This window comes from Myotis yumanensis, unplaced genomic scaffold (genome assembly GCF_028538775.1).
Source record: "Myotis yumanensis isolate MYYU_CA2020_CCGP unplaced genomic scaffold, mMyoYum1.0.hap1 SCAF_10, whole genome shotgun sequence".
NCBI classification, from domain to species: domain Eukaryota; kingdom Metazoa; phylum Chordata; class Mammalia; order Chiroptera; family Vespertilionidae; genus Myotis; species Myotis yumanensis.
Genome location: NW_027223761.1, coordinates 18,627,262 through 18,650,951, shown reverse-complemented (window position 1 = coordinate 18,650,951; position 23,690 = coordinate 18,627,262). Strand labels below are relative to the sequence as shown.

Here is a 23,690-nt window from a genome sequence, read left to right as displayed (position 1 = left end):
ATAGGAAAATTGAGGCTTGCCACTCAACCATTGCAAAGCTCACCCAATGCCTTACCTTGCCCTACAGTTGTATCTCCCTCAACATCCCAATGTTGGCTACCTAAAAGTTGCTCAGTAAGATATATTTTAAATAAATAAATAAATATAACCATGGTCTGATGTAGAGGTAAAAATTTGCTCTGACCACATGAATTTTATTCTGTTTTTCAATTTCAAATTCTCCAAACTCTGTCTCTTGATTTTATTGTTTGTAAATAAGATCATTTTATTAAGTGACAGTCAAATATGTTTCAGAACTAAAATTGTATGTTTTTTCATTATCATTATTGTTATAGACTGCAAATAATTCTTGAGTATCTACTATATAAAGACTATTCTGTTGGTTATTCCTTTCTGCTGAATCCTCTTTTATCTCAAATGTATGAATGAAACTCACAAGGCAAAGGGGCTTTAGAGGTTAGTTGGATCAATTATATTAATGGTGAATAATTTCTCTCTACTTCATCGGGAAAGATAATTGAGCTTTATAATTTGTCACTTGGCTCCAGAATAGCACACAAAGGTACACTTCTCTGTTTGCAGCATATCCCAAAGGGATGCTCAGGCTTATATTTTCTCCCAGTATTATTAGCATTGGAAAGAGGATTTCTGCAGTTGAGTAGAAGACATTTTTAAGGTAATGTGAGAAATTCTGGACTTGAGTTGAAATTCAAATGAAGTAGTAATTGATGTTCATGTAGTAAGTATTATGTTTAATTAACCTGGGGAACATGTCAGTAAGTCACAATATGAACAAAAGACAAAACGAGTCTTAATATAATGAAACTATATAATAATTTAACTTTGTGAAGTAGAATAAAGTTTTCTTTCCTATAATTACATTTGGTGAAGGAAGCTGAAATATCTTTTCTTTAGGCCTAATTTTCTCTTTCAGTGAAACAAGCAATTAGATGTGTACTTGATGGGTGTTTTTGTTCTCATAAACCCTCTGTAGCTGTGCGTGACCTACCATGTCTTTTGTGTGATCTCACAGGAAATTTATTGGCCCTTTATAGTAGGTCAACCTAATAGTAAATGTGAATATTTTAATGACTTAAAAATATTTATTTTTCTAAATTAGGCAGTGCATGGGGTAGGAGCTTTGACAATATACTGTACATTTATAATTAATATATAAGTCAAGATGTATCTGATTAATATAGCAAACTGAATGACAGGGATGGCAGGTGAACTAAGTCTGGAGAGGACTGAGAGATCACTAGGGGTCAGTTCCTTTTGGGTGACCACCCTCAGAGCTGTCTGCCTTTTAAAGAGACCTCCTGGTGAAGGGAGATTAGAGAAGACAAGGAGGAGAGATGTTTGGTAGGGAGATGATATCTGAGCATCCCTTGACTATAACAAGGCATGCAGCCATATTTAAGTCTACAAAATAATGGCAAGTAAATGTAGCACAAAGAAACTCTCTTTATTTTTAACATTTTTATTTTTAAATATTGTTGAGAGTATTACAGATGTCCCCCTTTCCCTCATTTTAAAATGCCAAGGGTTAAAAAACTCTCTTTAGTGTCTACCTATATAATACTGTAATTCAATATACTATGCCTTAAATTTCCCTCATTGTCTTTACAAAGAAACTTGGGAGAAATGATTTCAAAGTTAATATCAATAATGGTAATGTGCTGCCTAATTTTTTTTGGATGATGGCTTATCTTTTGGACATTACAAATTATATATATGGGTTCCTAGAAAGTTTCCAGTCAAGTTTGTGATTTGCACAGAGCAGTAGATAGGACTTATGGTATGCAACAGGTTTATCCCTGCCTCATTTTATGTCCAGGTCTTGTTTTTCTTTTTTACATTTTCTTAATTTACGCTATTTACCTGTGCCTTATGACATGCTAAGCCACCTTCAACCCTTTTTTATTGGTAAAAGCATTGATAAATATATATTGACATGTACGTTTATTTTATATTTTAATAACAGTAGAAGAAAACAAGAGAGATTAGGGAAGAAATGTCTCTTGAAATGTTCAAACCCAATTGTAATTTTGCAAGCAAGCCCTGCAATTTCCCAGCTCATGGAAAGGCCTCATATTAAAGAAGGGAAGTTTCTACATGAGGACACAACAACTCTAGGGAAATCCTTGCGAGACAAAGCAAATGGCATATCTGACGGACTGAATACAGAGATGAAGAAATCATAGAGAATGTACTGTGTAGTTTTAACTCTTAGTTTTCAAAGTGCTTTCTCATAAATGTGAACTTTAAAAGTCCCACTAATCTGAGAAAGGTAGATAAGAAAATATAATTTGGAAATTATGTTTATTTAAAATTGGCAGCAGCTAACCCATACCAGAACCCAGTTCTTTTGATTCTTGCTCTTAAGCTGCTTCCTAAAATAGGCTTTGTTAAAACTGACCTTAGCAGCTGACAGCCATGAAATACTAAGGGAATTGAAATGTCACTCATTCCAATCCCCCTTTGCTTAGGATGAAGAATTTCTACTTTGACTATGACTCTACCATTAATATTTATTGTAAAGTTAAAAATGATAGATTCTTGCCATCAAATAGATACAGTTACAAGAGAGAATTTTTTTTATTTTTTCTAGCTCAATTTTAAGTCCATAGCTGAGTATATGACCAAGATTAAGTTACAGCCCCCCCCCCCCCCCCCCAGCAGAAGAGATTTTTAAAGATTTCGATTGACCAGCAGAAATACTGCATCTCCTGCCATTTCAGAGCCCTGACAATCACAGTTTGGCCATTTTTTTTTACTGTGGTGTGTACTGGGTTGTAACATAGACCAGCAGAGATGGTGCTTTTCCCATTGCTGGCAACAGTTCAGTTACTAGTTCCTACCTCCGATGGCAAGAAGACTGTTAGAGGTCAAGTTCCAGAACTTCCTGTGTTAATACATTACCAAAAACTTGGCGACTTAAAACAACAAAAATGTACTCTCATAGTTCTGGAGGTCAGAAGTCCAAACTTAATATCACTGAGACAAAAACAAGGTATTGGCAGGGCCACACCTGACCCAGAGACTCTAGTTGGGAATCCATTCCATGTCTCTTCAGGCTTCTTATGACTGTTGGCATCCTTGTGGTTGTATCTCTCCTCCTTCTGCTTCAGTGGTCCCATTGCTTCCTCCTCTTGTATCTGTAGTCAGATCTCCCTGAGCCTCCTTCATATAAGGATGTTTGTAATTGTATTTAGGGCTCATCGTTATAATCTACACATCTCAAGATTCTTCACTTAATAACTCTTTCCCCATATAAAGCAACATTCACAGGTTTCAGGAATTAGAATTTGGATATCTTTATGGGCCATTATTCAACCTACCATATTCCCCCAAATCATTCAATTTGGCCAGCTTAGTTGTTTGTGCATTTGTTTTGTTTTGTTCTTTTTTTTTGCTCTTGATCATATAGGACAGTGATTTTTAACCTTTTTCATCTCATGGTACACATAAACTAATTACTAAAATTCTGTGGCACACCAAAAATATATATTTTTGCTGATCTGACAAAAAATAGGTATAATTTTGATTAATTCACACCAGACAGCTATTGCTGTGTTGACTGTTGTCATTTTAAATTTAACAACTGAAGGGAAAAGAGGTCAGTGCCCTTGACTAAATAGTCAGGTATTGCATGTTTTAAAAATTCTATAGCACACCAGTTGAAAATTGCTGCTTTAGGAAATTTAAACACATTGTAAACACAATTATCAATTGATTAATATTTTTACTTCATTTTGGAGTATATTTGAAATTCAGACAAGTAGCTATGGCCTCAGATTCCTATTACCTAAGGAAATCTATTATTTTATTCAAGTTACACATTTTCTATTTATGAAAATCCATGTTCTTGGTTTTGTGAATAAAAAGTTGGATAAAATATAATCTCATTAAAAAATTCATAGCAAAATGAACTTCCAAGGATACGCAATATAATATTAGAATAATAAAACTGTTCTTCATGGAATTTTCTGGAAAAAGACAAAAGGATTCAAAGACCCAAAGAGAAACCAACACATCCTTTCTAACTCCCTTTTTTGTATCTTCCACATGGTCCCCAATTACCCTAAGTGCAAATAGAAGACAAGAACACAAATCACCCTCTCTAACAAGAAGAAAAATAAGGTGGCACATGCTATGCTATTTTCATAATAACTGATCTCTTAAGCTAGCATAAAACATTTTTTTAGTTATTCAACAAGAATAACTAACCCAGTTCAGCATAAACATGTCTCACAATGAACAACATATATGCATCTATTGGGTTTTTCAATGATCTAAAATGGTCAATGATGGGGGAACTTATATATATATCTTAATTCATCTTTTCACAGAGAGGGACCACAGAAACTCAAAAATCAATGGATGAGAAAAATTTCACCAAACTTAAAGAGTTCATACTTTTAGGGTTCACAGCTGACTTATGGTTACAGCATGTGCTCTTTTTCATCTTCCTCGTCATTTATATCATCAGTCTCTTAGGGAACATCACCCTGATTTCTCTGATCTGTGCTGATTCTCGGCTCCACACACCCATGTATTTCTTCATTGGAAACCTTTCATTCCTGGATCTCTGGTATTCTTCTGTCTATAATCCAAAGATCCTTATGACCTGCATCTCTGAAGACAAGAGCATCTCCTTTGCTGGCTGTTTGGCCCAGTTCTTTTTCTCAGCTGGACTGGCCTATAGTGAATGTTACCTGTTGGCTGCCATGGCTTATGACCGCTACGTGGCCATCTCCACCCCACTGCTTTATTCCCAGGTGATGTCCTCAAAGTTATGCACCAGTCTTGTTGCAGCTTCATACCTTGGTGGCTTTCTTAACTCAATCATCATTACCAGTGAGACATTTACCCTGAACTTCTGTGGGGACAATATCATTGATGACTTCTTCTGTGACCTGCCCCCCCTTGTAAAGTTGGCCTGTGATGTGAAGGAGAGCTACCAGGCTATGCTCTATTTCATACTTGCCTCCAACATCATTACTCCCACTGTGCTTATTTTTGCCTCCTACCTCTTCATCATCGCTGCCATCTTGAGGATCCGCTCCACCCAAGGCCGCCTCAAGGCTTTCTCCACTTGTGCCTCTCACTTGACAGCTGTCACCTTGTACTATGGTTCAATTCTTTTCATTTACTCCCGACCAAGTACTAGCTATGCCCTGGAAAGGGATAAAGTAGTGTCAGTTTTCTATACTGTGGTGATTCCAATGCTGAATCCTTTGATCTATAGCGTAAGAAATAAAGATGTTAAAAATGCACTGAGAAAAATAATAGACAGAGTGCCCAGGCCTGGTTGATCAGTTGGTTGGAGCATTATCCCATATGGCAAAAGATTGTGGGTTCGATTCTCCGTCAAAGCACATACTTAGGTTGCGGGTTTGATCCTGTTTGTTCAGGGTGCGTATAGAAGACAACTGATCCATGTTTCTCTCTTACATCAATGAATCTCTCTCTCTCTCTCTCTCTCTCTCTCTCTCTCTGTCTCTCTCTCTCTCTCTCTTTCTGTCTCTCTGAAATCAATGAACATATACTCAGGTGAGGGGAAAAAAAGAAAATGGTGGACAGAGAAAAGTGTTTTTAAGTGAAAATATTTGGTAAACAATGGCTGTATTTTATTTTACAGATTATCTTCATGTCATTAGTATCAAATATACTTTAAAAATAAAACAAACAAATCAAATCACTGGATAATGTGGAAATATCAGTCTGCATTTTTGTTTTTTGAATACATTTTTAAATAAGCGAGGCTGGTGCATTTGGAAAAACTGCTATGCCTGTTGGCTTGGAAGAGAGTCCATGAAATTATTGTGATTCTGTGAAGGTTAAAAGAGAAAACAATATTTGAATTTTCACTTCAGAATTTATAAGTGGCCTGTATATAAATATTTTAATCTATATATGGAAATAATAAAATTGGTTATGAAATCACTGCCAGGATTAGATGAGGTAAATGACTTGCTTTAAGTCATTGTAGTTCATAGGTAAAAAATAAAATCAAACTAAAACAAACCCAGAACTTCTGAGTCCAGAGGTTCTTACCCCATTTGTTGGGAGAGAGTCAGGAGTTTATAAGTAAATTTCTACTGTGAAATGTCCTTAGAAACAAGTTTATTTTTCTCTTTTATGATTCTCATTTTTTTTTGCTTGCCATGATACAAAATTTCTTTAGTAATAGATATAAGAACAAATTAGTGCCACTGAGCTTCCAATAAAAATACTTTCCCCAACAATTAAAAAATCAAGAACAAAAGTATAGCAGCTGTATAAAATACCCAGAAATGAAAATGTAGAGAGAAATAGAGAAATGAGTAGAGAGATATATACATTTCAAAAAGCTTTACATCCAAGATTCAGAGTGAAACTCTCTATTAGGTAGAATTTCCACATCTTGGGGGAAAAAAGAAAGAAAGAAAGAAAATGAAAGAAAGAAGGAAAGAAAGAAAGAAATTCGCTGCTACTTTAAGCAATGATCGATAACAATGAAGTTTCTCTGCATGTTTATATTTCTTTGCTTCTTCAGTTTTATGCATGAATTAATAGAAATTAGAAAATATTTCATTGTGCTGAATCACATTTTCTCATTTTAGTAGTCATTTTACCTGAAAAAAACATGAAGTTGTACCAACATAAATAGTCTTAGTGTTGATAACCAAGTGTACTCATTTGCTAGAGCTGTCATAACAAACTACCACAGACTGAGTGGCTGAAACAAAATCTATTTTCTCACAGTTCTGAAGGCTCAAACGCCAAAATCAGGATGCCATCAGGGTTGATTTGTTCTGAGGCCTCTTACCTTTGCTTGCAGATGAGCACCCTTTTGCTTTCTCTCCTCATGATCTATTCTCTGTGCACAAACATCTCTGTGTTTCAGAGATGACAGGTGACTTAAAATCGCACAGGTGATAGTGACAGGCTTGGTCCTTATCACAGGACTCCTTCATCCAAGGCCAGTGAGTTTTGCATTTCCAAACCTGTCACTCCTTTGTCAAATTGTACGAGACTAGGTGAATTAGAAGTTTGTAAGGACTTTCTCCAGACTGCAGAACTACCAAAGTGTAGAATCAGAATTTAAACTCAGTTCAACTACGCAATAATGAAAGTCTGCCTGTGCCAGATGTGTCTGTTCTCAGCTAGTCTGCTCGTATATCTGCGACTAGCTGTTAGGTCATTGGGGCTGAATGATGAAGATGAATGCACTAACATGTGAAGGGGCACGCTTGCTTTTAGCTGTGGTCACAGAGAGAATGTAGCTAAATGTCTTATTATCCAGAAAAATCACCCAAGCTTATTTACATGGTACAAGGATTTCAAAAGTGAGAAGAAAAGCGTGCATCCCCTCTTGATACCGAAGCTCGGCGTCTGCATAGTGCTGTCTATGCTGCAAAACATTAGCCAGAACAAACCACAAGGCTATCCTAGATCAAGCAGTAGAATAACAGAATCTACTCTTTAAAAGAGGAAATCAGTAAAGAATTGTGTAGATTTCTTTTTTTTTGGAAAAAATATGTCACATAGATCACTAGTTTGTGGTTTAGTTTACATTTTTTTCTTTTCACTTGATTTTAGCCAAAAAGCCGAGAAATGATGCACATCTTTTTCTTTTAGTTAGGTATATTTTCTGTCCAAACACTTGACTGTAAGATAGGGTCTTTTAGTACAGTGTCCCAAGCTTTCATCAAATTTATTTCTCCATCCTTACCAAGATTTTGTAGTTTCTTGTGTAAAAATAGAGGGATGCTTTCATAACCTTTGCACCTATAAAAGATATACCTGGCTTAACAGTTGAGAACGTATACCCTTGGTAAAGACAGTTCTGGGTTCAAATACTAGCTCTGCTGTTGACCAGCTCTGTGACCCCAGAATTGTCTCTTAACCTCCATGGGGATCATCATAATACTTACATTATACAGTTGTAGAAAGAATTAAGTGGGTTAAGATTAAGGCTTAGAATACTAACTGGAACATAGTGATATATATATATATATATATATATATATATATATATATATATATAAAATTAATTGTAGCAGGTGTATATTGATATTTACAATCAATCAGCACAATGTATGACACATAAATTTTCAATAATATATAAAGGATACTGAAAATTTTTTGAGTACTCACTATGTACCTAACATTGGGTTGGGTGTTTTCATGCATAGCTTCTTTACCCAGACAACATGTCAGGGAGCTTCATTTTTCTAGTCTGGTGAGACTGAGGGACTTTCCTGGCATTAAACTATTAATAAGTGAAAGCTTTAATTTCAAAATCATATTCTAATACTAGTTCCTGAGGTCTTCTGAAGTCACAGAGTGAAGTTCTATTATTCTAGAGAGTTATGAATAAAAGTCCATATGCCTCCTAGTAACTATTGACTTAATTGATATCTTTGTTTATTTCTTTCAATAGAAAAATCACTAAATAATTTCCCCCCTAAGTCTTCATCCGGCATTCTTCTCTGTGGACATGAAAGTGAGAAACTTCACCATCCTGACTGAATTCATCTTGGTGGGCTTCTCAGCAAACCCCTGGTGTCAGTTGATTCTATTTGTACTATTTCTGACACTTTATTTAATAACCTTGTCAGGGAACATGACCCTGGTTATCTTAATTCATATTGATTCCCACTTGCACACACCTATGTATTTTTTTTATCAGCGATCTGTCATTTTTGGATATTTGGTACACCTCTGTGTATACTCCCCAAATCCTGGCCAATTGTGTCTCAGAGGATAAATGCATTTCCTTGGCTGGATGTGGAGCCCAATTGTTCTTTTCCTGTGTTGTAGTCTACACTGAGTGCTATCTCCTAGCAGCCATGGTGTATGACCGCCATGTGTCCATCTGTAACCCATTACTTTATTCAGCTACTATGTCCAGCTCTCTGTGTACTAGACTTGTAGTTGGCTCTTACATAGGAGGGTTCTTGAATGCCATAGCCCATATTGCTAATACTTTCCATCTGAGTTTTTGTGGTAAAAATATCATTGACCACTTCTTCTGTGATGCACCACCATTGGTAAAAATGTCTGGTACAAACTCCTAAGTCTATGAAAAAGTCCTCCTGGGTGTGGTGGGCTTCACAGTCCTCTCCAGCATTCTTGCCATCCTGATTTCCTATTGAAACATCCTTCTGGCTGTTCTGAGGCTCTGCTCAGCCTCTGGACGGCGAAAGGCCTTCTCCACCTGTGTTTCACATCTCATCTCAGTCATGTTCTTCTATGGATTCTTGCTCTTCATGTATTCAAGGCCAAGCTCCATCTACTCCTTGGAGAAAGACAAAGTGGCTGCCCTGTTCTACACTGTGGTCAACCCATTGCTCCACCCTCTCATCTATAGCCTGAGAAACAAAGGTGTCAAAGAGGCCTTCTGGAAAGCAACACAGGCCATAAAGCCACAGAGATGAATGTTATCTTTTTGAAGAATGCTCTCATTGCACTTTCCAAGTTATTGGCTTATAAACAGACATGTTGGTAAATATTGCAATATTTCAAGTAAATACAAGTTATATGCAAAACAATGAAACATTAATAAAACCACTGTTTAATTGTTTATATTATTTTGTTGTGATTAAGCTATTTTAAACCTATAATATTGGGTTGTTTGATATCCCCAAATATTCTATTTTGCTTCTTAGCAGCACTATATTTTCATGAAATTTATCCTTTTGATGATCTTTTTGAGGTATTAGAAAGAGAAAAGAGGAATTGGGTAGTTTTCTGCACATAGTTTGACTTTGAGGCTTGGCAAGTATACTTTATGGTGTGGAAAAATATTTGGAATGGTTAAACTGATGGAAATTTACTTAAGATTTTATAAGTATTTACTTTTAGTAATGCATTACCTCCATATTCTTTCATAAAGCTCTAATCGAGTACATAGAAAATATCTTTGGAAAATTTGTGTCTTGTACATCAATCTAATATTAGACAAAATGTTTAAGAGTTGTTTAGATTCTATAAAACATCACCACAACAAAAAACTTACTAAAATCCATGGAGAAATATGTGTCTGAGACAGTGCTTTGTCCTGAAAGAGTGATCTCCACAGAGAATGAGTACCTTGCCATATTCTCCCTCATTTCATATATCACATATTCCCCACGAAGGAAAATAACAACAAGTGGAACTAAGCTGATACCAACCAACCAACAAAAAAAGCCCCACTATATTCTAGGACTGATAGTTATAACCACTTCACCATTTGTACTAGTGCTGACATTTCTGATCTTTCTTTTCATCTGCATTCATTAAATAACACATTACTGCCCCAAATTTTTCATCATAATATTTTTAATTTTTCTTATTTTTTCATTTACACAGTTCTGTAAGTACTGGATAATAAAGATTAGGGGTGTGTTCCACAAATTTCCCAAATTCATGTAACATCTTCAGTTTCCATAAAGCCCATCATGTAGGTAAAAAAGTAGGTCAATCCGATAGGAGATACTTAAGTCAAATTTAATTCTTTGGGATTCCAGATATAATATATACACTGCAACTTTACATTAAGCCATCATGCTACTTTAAAAAAACTATATTAATTGAATCTATATTTTATAGTATAGATTATAGTTTTATCACTAAAGCAAAACAAGTTAATACAAACAAAACCTTTTTCATTGGATTTATTTGAATATAAAAGGAGGTATTTTTTAATATAGTCCTCCAACCTTACCCCAAAACAGGTAATTTTCCTTGAGCACTAATTTGAGAAATTTACGTCAATTTAGGCTTCAGATAATGTGAACCTGAAGAATTTTTTCATAGCTTCCTTCAATCTTTATTTCTCAGACTGTAGGTCATAGGGTTCAACATGGGGAACAGCACAGTATAAAATGTAGATAACTTTTTGTCCTCTCGAGGGAATAGCTGGAACTTGGGTGAGAGTAGATGTAGAGAATGGAGCCATAGTACAAGGTGACAGAGATCAGGTGGGAGGAGCATGTGGAGAAGACTTTGAGGCAGCACTGGGTGGAGCAGATCTCCAAGATGGCAGTGATGATGAAGAGATAGGAGGCAAGTATGACCACAGTGGGGGTAATGACGATGGAGGCCAGGAGAAGTACAGCACAGCTTGGTAGCTCTCTTTCACGTCACATGCCAACTTCACCAGGGATGGGCCATCACAGAAAAAGTAGTCAATGACATTGTTACCACAAAAACCCAAGGTGAATGTGTTGCTGCTGAGTATTACTGTGTTCTCAAAAGCTCCAGTATTGGAATATTAAACCAAACAGATGCACAATCTCCTTGACATGGCCTATGTATAAAGAAGGGGTTTGAAAATGGCCACATAGTGGTCATAAGCCATGGCAGCCAACAGGTAACACTCACTGTAGGCCAGTCCAGCAGCAGAGAAGAAAAACTGGACTACACAGCCAGCAAAAGAGATGCTTTTATATTCAGAGAATAAATCAAAGACTTGCCCTTAGAGGAAATATATATTTAAAAAGTTATGGGATCTCACCAATCTGTATGGGTGGGATTTGGGGAAACATGTTTGGGATTGGGTTCTAAAAGTGTTAGCCCAATGAAAATGAAATGTAAGGATTAATCAAGTGAATTTTATCAACACAAGGAGACAAGAGAATACAATGGAGTAAAGACACCCTATTCAATAAATAGTGCTGGGAAATTGGATAGATACGTGCAAAAAATGAAACCAGATCACCTTCTTACACCATACACAAGAATAAACCCAAAATGGGTTAAAGACTTAAATGCAAGACTTGAAACCATGAAAGTCCTAGAAGAAAACACAGGTAGTAAATTCTCTAACATTTCTCTTAGCAATATTTGTCCTAATTATATCTCCTCAGGCAAGGAAACAGAAGAAAAAATAAACAAATGAGATTACATCAAACTAAAAAGGTTTTGCATAGCAAAGGAAACCAATAAACAAAACCAAAAAACCCCCAAATGAAGACTCTTTCTGTTGGTTCTTTTTGTCACTGCTCTATCTTTGTAAAAGCATCCATGTTTTCTAGACACAAGTACCTGTATTTTCTCACTAGAAAACATAGATTGAGCTATGTTTTGGAAAATACTGATTATTTCTGGTGGGCAGTATCAATAGAGATACAACTTTATGTCTGAAATGTGTACAAACAGAATATCATGGGGTACAATAAGTTATCTTTTTTTTTTTGGTATGGAAAGGGGTGATCTGAGGTGTGTCTCTACACCAAGCATGTCAAACTCATGGCCCGCAGGCAGCATGCCTTGTTTTTTTGGCCCATGTTAGCCTTTGAGTTTGACATGCTTGCTCTACACTGCTTCATGAGCTGTAACTAATAGATTGGCTGACTGAGCAAGGACTTAGAATAAGACTGGAAATTAGTGACAGGGAAGTCTGGGAGAGGTGTATGGATAGATCTCTTGGAGAGGATAGTGTGAAGATATTCATGTTCCATTATAAATGTCCACCAGAGGGCACTGGTTGCAGAAAAGACATTCAGTAATCAAGTGGACAAATGATCCACATTGAGAATGTTGGTAAGTTTCTTTCCCTGGAAAGCCCTGTTCTTTAACAGTGAGAACATTGCAAATGAGCCATGGCAGCAAAGATAGAGGGACAGGTTAAAACAGCAACCAGGTCAGGCATTACTCTAGGTTTGGTATCATGGGCTTTACCACAAGTGATGCCATTTTGGGCTTGTGGTGTTCTCTTTAATATAGTTAATGGAATAGGAATACCCTTTTTCCTTACTTTTCACACAACATATAGACTTACACATTGGATTATAAAAAAGAATCTGAAGGCTAAACCTTTGAACTTCCAATTCTACGCTTGTCTATTAGCCACTGTACTTTCCCCATAAGGTAACATCAGGAATGTGCTTTTGGAAATCCATTATATGATTGGATAATTTTGAAGCAAGCAATTGTCACTTCTATAGAATTAAAACCACTAGAAAACTTGATAAATACTGAGTATTTTATCCCTAAAACTCTTTGGTGTCTTTAATAACGAATGGGGCTGCTCTATACTTTAGGATAAACATTGTGTTTCCCTGATATTTGACTATATTGTACTGGAGGAAGGATTGGGGTGGAAAGATTATTGATTGTAAGTATTCAAAATGGATGGTGTAATGGACTTTCAGCATATCTGAGAAAAGCATATTTCCCCAGCTCTCAGGCTTTTGTCTTTACCTACTATTGATACCTGACATTCTTGTTTCTTAATTAAAAATTTGTAGTTTTGAGAACATTCAAAAAGGAGTTACTAATATACCGTCTTCTATTGCCTGTCATTGATATATCAGGGTTAATGAGACTATTCTCTAATAAGGGCCTGGGGATGATGGTGGAAAGCATGGAGACTCTTGGCATCCAAGGAAAAGATGAGGGTCTAATTAAAATGAGAAGAGAAGGAGAAAAAGGCATCGGGACATTTTAGAGGGAAGCAGGAAAACAAACTTGTAAACATTATGACCTTGCTGAAATTAGGTTCAGCAATTGATCCAAAACTGTCTCTTTCACAGGATCCCAGAGTCCTATGGCTTCCCTGAGGCCTGAAAAGATGTCAACATGTGAAACTTACATGCCCACCACTTCAAAGTATTAGGCAGAGGAGATCAAAGGGATCCAGAAATTATTTTGTAAAACCAACCATTTTCCAGAAGGAAAGACTGAGGATAGAAAAGAAAAGGGTCTTGGTTATTGGTGGCAGCAGTTTCAGAGAGATAATACAGTAACTGGAAGCACACCAAATTCCTTGTTGGCAAATATGCACCTTGTATTTGTACCCTCCAGAACCTGGAATGTACCTAGTACTTCCAAGTTTTTGCTGAATATGAGTGGATGGATGCTGGGCTGAGTTATTCATTTCTCACACAAGCCCCATTCCTAATGTATTTAACTAAATTTTCTCTGACTTCCTTTCAGAGTAGAGAAATATTCAACATTTAGACCTGTCATTCCTCATGACCATGAAAAAAATATGCTTAAGAATGATGGGCTATTTATTTCCCCTATAAAATCCTGTCTTCATTTATAACCAATATTTGAATACATTTTAAATAAAAAATCAATGAACTGATGAACAAAAACAGATCCAGAGACATAGAATCATCGATCTGAATGTCAAACCTCAGAGGGAAGGTAGGGAAGGCTGGGGGTAAGGGGGAGAGATCAACCAAAGAACTTGTATGCATGCATATAGCCTAACCAATGGACACAGACAACAGGGGGGAGTGAGAGCATGAGTGGGGGGTAAAGAGGGGATAAGGACACATATGTAATACCTTAATCAATAAAGAAATTAAAAAATATATAAAAATAAAAAAGTAATGAACCTTGCTCAGCACATCTTTCAAAAATATTAATTTATATTTCATTCAGATAACAGAGTTATGGGTTACATAAAACTCTTCCAAAATTAAGATTCACTCAACAAATAGATGGTACCTTGGGTAGTGTTTATTGGCAAAAGTATTTGCATTTTTAAAATTTTCTGCCACCATTCCTCTATCACTATCATTTATCTGTGATAATAACACATTTTCATTTTTTGTTATTCTTGAGGTTTTTTTCCAATTAGTTTTTTGAAAGCAGCTTTTACATCCTTGTTCCGTAAACTGTAGATCAAAGGATTCAACATGGGGATGATGATAGTGTAGAACACAGAGGCCCACTTATCTTGGTTCAGGGAGTAGCTGGATGTCGGCCTTAGGTACATAAACATCACTGTGCCATAGAAAAGTGTAACGCCAGTGAGGTGAGATCCACAAGTGGAAAAAGCCTTAAGGCGGCCCTCAGCTGAGCGCATCTTGATGATTGCAACGAGGATGTAGGCATAGGAGACAAAGATGATGAGAATGGTGCTGAATTCAATGAAGCCACACAGACTGAAGAGCAAGATCTCACTGACATAGGTGTCTGAGCAAGAGAGGGCCAAGAGTGGTGGGATTTCACAGAAGAAGTGATTGATGATATTGGAACCACAATAACTCAAACTGAAGGTGAGAGAAGTGTGAGCTACTAAACTCACCAGACCAGCCAGGTAAGAACCCAGCATGAGAACCAAGCAGACTCGCTTAGACATGAGAGTGCTATAGTGGAGGGGTCGACAGATGGCCACAAAACGGTCATAGGCCATGGCAGCCAGGACATAGCACTCAGCATCCACAAAACCCACAAAGAAAGCAAACTGGGTGGCACAGCTGGAGAAGGAGATAACTTTGCGCTTTGTTAGGAAGTCAGCCAGCATCCTGGGAGCAATGGCTGAGGAGTAGCCCAGGTCCACAAAGGAGAGATTGCAGAGGAAAAAGTACATGGGTGTGTGAAGCTGAGTGTCTGTTATGATCAGGATAATCATACCAACATTCCCCACTACATTGACCAGGTAGACTAAGAGGAAGACCACAAAGAAGATAATCTGCAGCTGAGGGTCCTGTGTGATGCCCATAAAGATAAACTCAGTCACCATTGAGTGGTTTTCTTTATCCATCTTTTCCATTTTGTGTGTGCCTAGATTTGGTTTATTGTTTGGAGTGATCCTTAAAAATCTTCCCAGTGATTAGATTCTATGACTTATAGGGTGAAGGTGATGGTTGTGTGTCCTCTCCAGGTGCCCAGTCAAAATAGGAGTAGATGTTAGTGTCTTGGGGGTTGTAAATTCTGCTTCTCCAAGGACCTTAGTGCTCTGAGGTCACTTGTCATATGGTACCAATGCATGACCTGATCTATGCATTTATCTGTCTTACTAATCAGTAAAGAAGAACAGTTTTGGGTGTCCCTTCCTTCTTCCTAAAACAAAGCAGATCGATATGAATAAATATGAACTCTCATTGCATATTGGCACAAAAATTAAATAAATGAAATATCCAAGATCTCAAAGTATAACATATGACATCGCATAAATACACACATTTACAGAAAGTGAAATACTTGGAGAAGAGGGTGAAATATATTAGAAAAGGTAAAGAAAAGGTAAAGGATAATAATTTTGAAAAAGCAGAAGTTACTGAGTATTAACTGTAGGCCAGAACTTGGAATGCTTTACATATATTACCTAATATCATCCTCACAACAACCCTATGAAGTAGGTACCACCATTATCTCCATCTTATATAGGAAAAGAACAAGACTGGATATTAAGTAACTTCAACAAAGTGGACAACCAGTAAGTAGCAGGGCTGGTTTCGTCTGAGTCAAGTCTCGAGTTCACTTCACTTCACTTTATTGTTCTCTGTCTATGTGTGATTTAATGAAGGTAAAATCTCTTCATTTTTGTTCCTGTTTTTCCCCCTGTCTTGCCTATCATGTATGGACATAGACGTAGTCTTCTGGTTTCCCTAATCTTTAGAAGTATCTAGGGGTTTGGCATAAGGTATAATGAGGGTGAAGACACAGCTATGTATTTGAACAAGCCTATTGCCTCACCAACAGGTTGTTGCATAGCTCAGTTCAAAGTTACAATCCAAGGATCCCTCACTCAGGGGGAATAGAGAAAGCATTATCCGAATCTGCAGTCACATAGGAGCATACATTTGTTATTTTCCTTTTTTTTTAAAAAAAATATATTTTATTGATTTTTTACAGAGAGGAAAGGAGAGGGATAGAGAGTTAGAAACATCGATGACAGAGAAACATCGATCAGCTGCCTCCTGCACACCTCCTACTGGGGATGTGCCTGCAACCAAGGTACATGCCCTTGGCTGGAATCGAACCTGGGACCCTTCAGTCTGCAGGCCAACGCTCTATCCATCGAGCCAAACTGGTTAGGGCTGTTATTTTCTCTTTAATTGGATGAATAGTTGGTCCATGGAAGAATTCTAAAAAGGAAGTTGGTAAAACCAAACCAAACCAAACCAAAACTAAGTAAATGCAGTAACTAAGAAATAAATAACATCCTCTATCTAATCCTGAAGGCAGAAATCAGAGAGTATCTACTTTAATGGGTTTAATGCTTAGGAAAGATAAGAAAGTGGATAGTATTATGTGTTTCATATATATATGTAGTGCATATATATCTACCCACATGAGACCAACATTAGTCAAAGTTCAACCCAATCTTACACTTGAAGAAATAGTAGAATAGCGAGTAAATAAGCATATTTCACAGTTAACAATAATTCAAATGTTTAAAACAAGCCCAGCAAAATATTGCAAGTATAGACCATCTGTATTTTAGATTTTGATGTTTCACCTGCTTTTGCATATTTAAATGTAAAGAGTACTGAAGTAAGAGTTTAGAATCCTAGTGATAGTCCTGTTTTTTCCACTAATTATTTTTTCTGGATTTCGTGAATTCCTCTATTAGATGCAGCTTCTGTAACTGTGAAATGAATGGGGCAGAGATAGCAAACTCTATGGAGCTTTCCAAATCTGGATTTTTTTTTTTTAAATTCAGACTTATGGTATACCTAAAAGCCAACCCCCCAGACTGTGTCTCTTTTTGAAATTTTAAAATGGCATGGACCTGGTGCCAAGCAAACACACTCTCGAAGGAGCAGTGGGCAGTGTAATGCTCTAGTCCCACACCGTCACAATATTTTCTTCTTCGTCCCAAATACTGACCTGTGACCTGAGCTGTTTTCTACCTGTTGGTGAGGGGTTGAATGTCTCATCTTCTCTTGATGAGTGGTACTGAACAGATATTCTGAGAAGTTTCCAAAGACAGTGAGTCAGTCTGGTATTTGTCTGAGCTGCTTGCTCATCCCACCTTGGCTCCTGTGTGCAGGAAGTATTTAATCCCCAGAATCACAAATAATCCCCAGAAGAAATATGATGAAATGCTTTCTGCAATCCTAGGAGACCCAAAGGTTTGGTGAACTGTCATTCCCTAAAGATTTCACTGTCTTCCTTAAGCTCCAATAATAAAATAAGGAAACACAAGGGGATTCATATTACCACTCTAGCTGTGATTTTTGAGTCCACCATAAGGGCTGCATGGACTCCTTTAACAGCCTTAAGCTGCCTGTACGGTGTGATTTTGATGGTAATTTAGAAAGGTCTGTTTGCTGATGCCTGAAAATCCTTTCAAAGAGGAAGATACTTTTTGTGCTATATGGATGGTTCATATTTAAATGTACATGTGGCAGCCAGCAGTATATGGGATACCCAGTGGTGCTTACTTTTCAGAAAGGTTGGCCAGCACTCCCACAAGTGTTATTGGGACAGTATTAAATTTATAAATTAACTTAGCAGAATTGCCACCTTTATGTCATTAAGTCTTGCTATCAAAGAGCATGTATGTCTTCATACTTCTTCAAATCTACTTTGAAGAAGTATCTCTCTAACATTTTTCTTCACAGATGTTTTGCACATATTTTCACCTGGTTTTGCTTAAGGCTTTTATGTTTGACAATCATGAATGAGAGCTCCTCTTCCACATAAATTTCCTAACTGAGGTGTTTGTGTTTATGGGGTTATTAGCTAAGTTAACATTTTGTTAATTTACTAATTTTCTCTCTTCTTGATTTTGTCAGCTATAAAATCTATTTCCATAAACCTTATTTGTGGCTAGTGACTACGATGTAAGTGTATAGGTCTGTACCCTTTCATACCCAAATGGTGTCTTTTTATAGCAAGTTCCCTTAGCTTTTTATATTGTCCCCTCTACTTCTGAAATGATATTCATAGATTATTTAACTTACCTACATATATAATTTAAAGAGGAGAAACAAAAATTAAATATAGTAATAATAATGCTTGCCTATATATCAAAAATCTTCATAAATGTGATAGTTAAAAAGACAGGCTGATACTGGTTTGTTGTATAGGCACCTCAAACAATTTTGTAACTTTCTAGCTCATGGCATCAATTTCTGAAATGATGAACAACTCCTTGTAAATAAAGTCCCAAGCCAGTTTTTGTTCTCCTTGGTTACTTAATAAATGAATTTGTGGCAAATTTGTTATATATATAATTCTATTCAATAATATTTCATATTTATACTTAAAATGTGTTTACATGTAAAATGGAGGTTGATTCAAAGCTCTTTGAGATTTCTTGTTTTGCATCCTGGGACTGACTAGGACCTACCATATGTCCTGTCCATGATTAATTACTCCTTTATTACCCAGTGGTCTCATTCTACTACTCTGTTATCACCTAGGGTCTTATATCTTGTGTTCCTTGTCTCTTAGTGCCATGTGACCTTTCTTCTAATTACACAAAGCTTAATCTCATTTAATTTATCACTGCTTGTTTCTATGTAAAACTAATTAACACTTAATTGACAAAGAGTTATTTATTTAGTTATTAAATAAATCTTCATTGTTTGCCAGTTATGTTTCAGATTCTGTGTTGACAGAAGCCTACTGTATTTTCCCTCCAAGATGCCAATAAATTCAAATTTTGCCTAATTGCTAGAGATAAAGTAGCATGACACATCTTTTACATCTTTGTGTTCCCCCAGCATTTAGTAAAAATTGCATTGATTATATAGTACTTAGAGATAAATTAATTAGAATGTCTTCTCCAAGTGGCAAAGATATGTAAATAATCATCAGATATTGATCAACTTGTTTCAGACTCAGTGTCCTTGTTTTTGGTTGTTAATCCTCATTGGAGGATATTTTTTTCCCCATTGATTTTTTTAGAGAGAATGGAAGTGAGGGGGAGAGACGGAGAGAGACACATTGACTGGTTGCCTTGCATGCACCCTACTAGGGCCAGCAATCGGCCTGCAACTGAGATAGCGCTCTTGACCTGGAAGCAAACCCATGACCCTTCAGTTCACAGGCTGACGCTCTGACCACTGAACCAAACCGACTAGGGCAGACTCTGTCTTTTATATGCAAGTTATACTGGGAGAAATGGGAACCCTAGTAAGTCTCAATCTAGGCTACATAGGTTGAAACTATTTCTTATTCTGGACAGTAGTGAATAGTGTCAAAGTAGGAGAAACTTTATTTATTAATTATCATCTATCCATTTCATATTTATACTTAAAATGTGTTTGCATGTAAAATGCATTTGACGTGACAACTCACATCAAATATGACAACCCACAGGCATTTGATGTGACAACTCACAGGCATTCATTTATTTTGTCAGAGTTATTCTAGGCATTAGCATTCTCAATTAGAAATGAAAAAGCTAAGACATAATGAAATATTGTCTAGTGAAATATTTAAAATCACACCATCAGGGAGACACTGAGCCAGGACTGAAAGCTAAGACAGCCCTTGTTCTCACTACCTCCCTGCACTTTGTTTAATCAGCCCCTCTCTCCATGATTCAGGTAGGCAAGAACAGAGGTAGAACCAACCTGCTGTCTTTGTGGATTCTTTCAATGCTTCCAAGGTGACCAGAACACCAAATATCAAGGGAGACAGAAAAAAAAAGATGCTTAATAATTGTTAGGAATATGGGACTGAAAATTTGCTCTCCACTGGGCCCAGGTGTCCTGAGGGTAAAGGAGAGAAATATAAATGAAACATTTGTTTTCCTTAGTTTCAGAGAGGATAAACAAGTAGATTAAAATGAGGTGACATGAGAGATACAGTCTCCAGAGACTAAAGAACGGGAAATACATTCTATTTAAAATAAGTCAGGATGCCTACTCCACAGTCTGGTCTGGAGACTCTGTGATTGTTAATAAATTTGAAAAATATTACAGCTGCTCTGCAAAGATATATTCTATATTTTGAAGTGTATTTTACCATAATATAACAAATTGGGATACTTACCTTTAAGGAAAAGTAAGAGAAAGAATGACTCAACCTCTGCTGAATGAAGAATGACTTTGTTATGGTAGGGAAGGTTTCAGTTTTCCTGTCCTTATAACGGATGGTATCTAAAGTCCATTCCAACTGTACCTTCTGCTTAACCTGGAGTGAGTGCTGTCTCTCAGAAGAAAGATTTATTTTTTCCTGATTTTTTTGGTGTGAATTTGGGCATTGACTAGGTACAAGCAAAGTGATCAAATAGAAGTCCAGCAGTTAAAAAAGGTAAGGAAAATATATAAAATGTTTTGTTCATGTAATTCACTGAACTGGAAGGAAAATTCTCAATGCTGTTAATTTCTCCAACTGTTGCAGGGTCAAAGTCCATGTGCTCAATGTTTTAAAAGGTTAAAACTCAAAATGTCAGTTTGGAGTAGATCCTTTCTATCCAATGGTAGCACAGGTATTGGGTTATTTTGTACCCATGTTTTAAGTTTGGACAATATATAATAAATTTTTGCTGTGAGTGAGAAAGGAATTGATACTTTGATAGTTCGACTATCAAAGTGCAGTTTTATCTACCACTCAATAATATGAGGTCAAGGAAGGAAGAGGAAGTTGGAGGGGAAGTGGAGAAGAATTCCACTAGAGCTGTTGCCTAAACTTTTACTGTAATTTAGTTCCTGTAATCCTATATAATAAAAGCCTAATATACTAAGTGTCTGGTTGTCCATTCAACCAATCAAAGCATAATATGCTAATGATATGCTAAGGCTGCTCAACTGCTCACTATGATGTGCACTGACCACCAGGGAGCAGATGCTCTGACCAGTAGGTTAGCTTGCTGCTGGGGTCCAGCTGATAAGGAGTGAGCGAGACAGGCCAGACACACCCTAAAGCCTCCTGCAGTCCCTCCCTGCTGGCCAACCTCTCATGTCCCTCCCCAGCCCTGATTGTGCACTGGTGGGGTCCCTCAGCCTGGTCTGCACCCTCTCACAATCCAGGACCCCCTCGGGGATGTCAGAGAGCTGGTTTGGCCCGATCCCGCAGGCCAGGCTGAGGGACCCCACTGGTGCATGAATTTATGCACTGGGCCTGTAGTTATCCAATAAATGGTTAATACAAGAAGTGATTTTGGTCAATGAATACGAAGTCACTCTTCTCGAGGTCATTAGTAAGTAGGCAGCACACTCATAACTCAGATTTAGTCTTTTGATGTCTTTTGACTAGACATCAAGTCCAACACACTTTTTAGTATATTTTTCAGGTTGCACTCTTCTGTTAGACATATGTATATATGTCAGCAAAAAGATGTTTATAGCTCTAGCATGTATTCATCTGACCAAATGCCATATTCTGTCTTCTCTCTTATTGCAGCTCAAATGATCAGATATGTGAAAGATGTTCAAGTCAGGAATCAAACTGAAGTGACAGAGTTTATCCTCTTAGGACTCTCGGACAACCCAGATCTACAAATTGTCCTCTTTGGATTGTTTCTGTTAATCTATATGGCAACTATGGTGGGTAATTTGGGGATGATTGTGTTAATTAAGATTGATCCTCATCTCCATACCCCCATGTACTTCTTTCTCAGCAGCCTCTCCTTTGTTGATGCCTCTTACTCTTCTTCTGTTACTCCTAAGATGCTGGTGAACCTGGTGGCTGAGAATAAGGCCATTTCTTTTAATGGATGTGCTGCCCAGTTCTACTTTTTTGGCTCCTTCCTAGGGACTGAATGCTTCCTGTTGGCCATGATGGCCTATGACCGCTATGCAGCCATTTGGAATCCTCTGTTATACCCAGTTCTCATGTCTGGAAGAATATGCTTCTTGCTAGTAGCTACCTCATTCCTAGCAGGCTTTGGGAATGCAGCCATACACACAGGAATGACTTTCAGGTTGTCCTTCTGTGGCTCTAATCAGGTCAATCATTTCTACTGTGACACCCCACCCCTGCTCAAACTCTCTTGCTCTGACACCCACATCAATGGGATCGTGATCATGGCTTTCTCCAGTTTTAATGTCATCAGCTGTGTTATGATTGTCCTCATTTCCTACCTGTGTATCCTCATTGCCATCTTGGGAATGCCCTCATTAGAGGGTAGGCATAAAGCCTTTTCTACTTGTGCCTCCCACCTCATGGCTGTCACCATATTCTTTGGAACAATTCTCTTCATGTACTTGCGCCCAACATCTAGCTACTCAATGGAGCAGGACAAGATTGTTTCTGTATTTTATACTGTAGTGATCCCTATGCTGAATCCCCTCATCTACAGTTTGAAAAATAAGGATGTAAAAGGGGCCCTAAAGAAAATCTTAGAGAAACACACACTGTAAAGCCATGTGACCATATCCTGTTATGTAGAAGAAAATGTTTTTTCATATTAATTTTGCTTAAGCACTTTTTTGTGTGTACTAAAGTAGATTGTTTAAAATAAGGTATAGTTCTTACTCTGGTGTCTTACATGGTTATCCTAGGGCCTACATGATGAATCAACACAATGGAGAATGGCATTGTCAGGTAAAGTATCAAATACTTAGAGGTGGCTGGCTTAAATTTAATTTACAATTTTAATATTTAGCTTTGCTAAATATCAGTTTTCTCATATATAAATATTGTAAAAATTGTGAAAAAAAAGACCAGGCATTTGTGCTTCCACAATGATCTGTTTTGGATATGGGTTATCCACTGGGAGGGAGGGGATGAATGTGAGCACAGCATTCCTTTCAACAGAGTCAATCCTCCGCTCTGAAGTGTCAGTTTCCAATAAACTTGGAAGCTGGAGAACTAAATACTTAAATCCTGAAAGGCAAATCAGGTTGGTGTACCATAGAATCACTTTAAATAATAACATTATTCTACTCACAAGGATGTCAAGAGTACCAAATAAGATACAAGAAAGCATCTTAACAGGTGTTATAATAATACCAGAGGCCTGGTACACAAAATTCGTGCACGGGTGGGGTCCTTAGGCCTGGCCAGTGATCAGGGCTGATCTGGTTCCCCATTTCCCCACCTCCTTCTTCCCTCGCTGTCCACATGCT

General features: G+C 37.2%; 3 protein-coding genes and 2 pseudogenes across 3 annotated transcripts; 3 read left to right on the top strand and 2 right to left on the bottom strand.

The window, feature by feature from the left end:
- The first annotated feature begins 4,379 nt into the window (after nucleotides 1–4,379).
- LOC139017712 (olfactory receptor 9G19-like) lies at nucleotides 4,380–5,318 on the top strand. The gene has a single exon (XM_070426314.1). It carries the CDS (start codon nucleotides 4,380–4,382, stop codon nucleotides 5,316–5,318), a length of 939 nt encoding a protein of 312 aa, XP_070282415.1.
- Nucleotides 5,319–8,476: 3,158 nt separating this feature from the next.
- On the top strand, nucleotides 8,477–9,428 carry LOC139017711 (olfactory receptor 9G4-like; annotated as a pseudogene).
- A 1,322-nt stretch (nucleotides 9,429–10,750) lies between these two features.
- On the bottom strand, nucleotides 10,751–13,199 carry LOC139017710 (olfactory receptor 9G19-like; annotated as a pseudogene).
- A 1,343-nt stretch (nucleotides 13,200–14,542) lies between these two features.
- Nucleotides 14,543–15,478, bottom strand: LOC139017933 (olfactory receptor 5AR1). The gene has a single exon (XM_070426546.1). It carries the CDS (start codon nucleotides 15,476–15,478, stop codon nucleotides 14,543–14,545), a length of 936 nt encoding a protein of 311 aa, XP_070282647.1.
- A 6,550-nt stretch (nucleotides 15,479–22,028) lies between these two features.
- LOC139017931 (olfactory receptor 5AP2) lies at nucleotides 22,029–22,982 on the top strand. The gene has a single exon (XM_070426545.1). It carries the CDS (start codon nucleotides 22,029–22,031, stop codon nucleotides 22,980–22,982), a length of 954 nt encoding a protein of 317 aa, XP_070282646.1.
- Nucleotides 22,983–23,690: the final 708 nt, after the last annotated feature.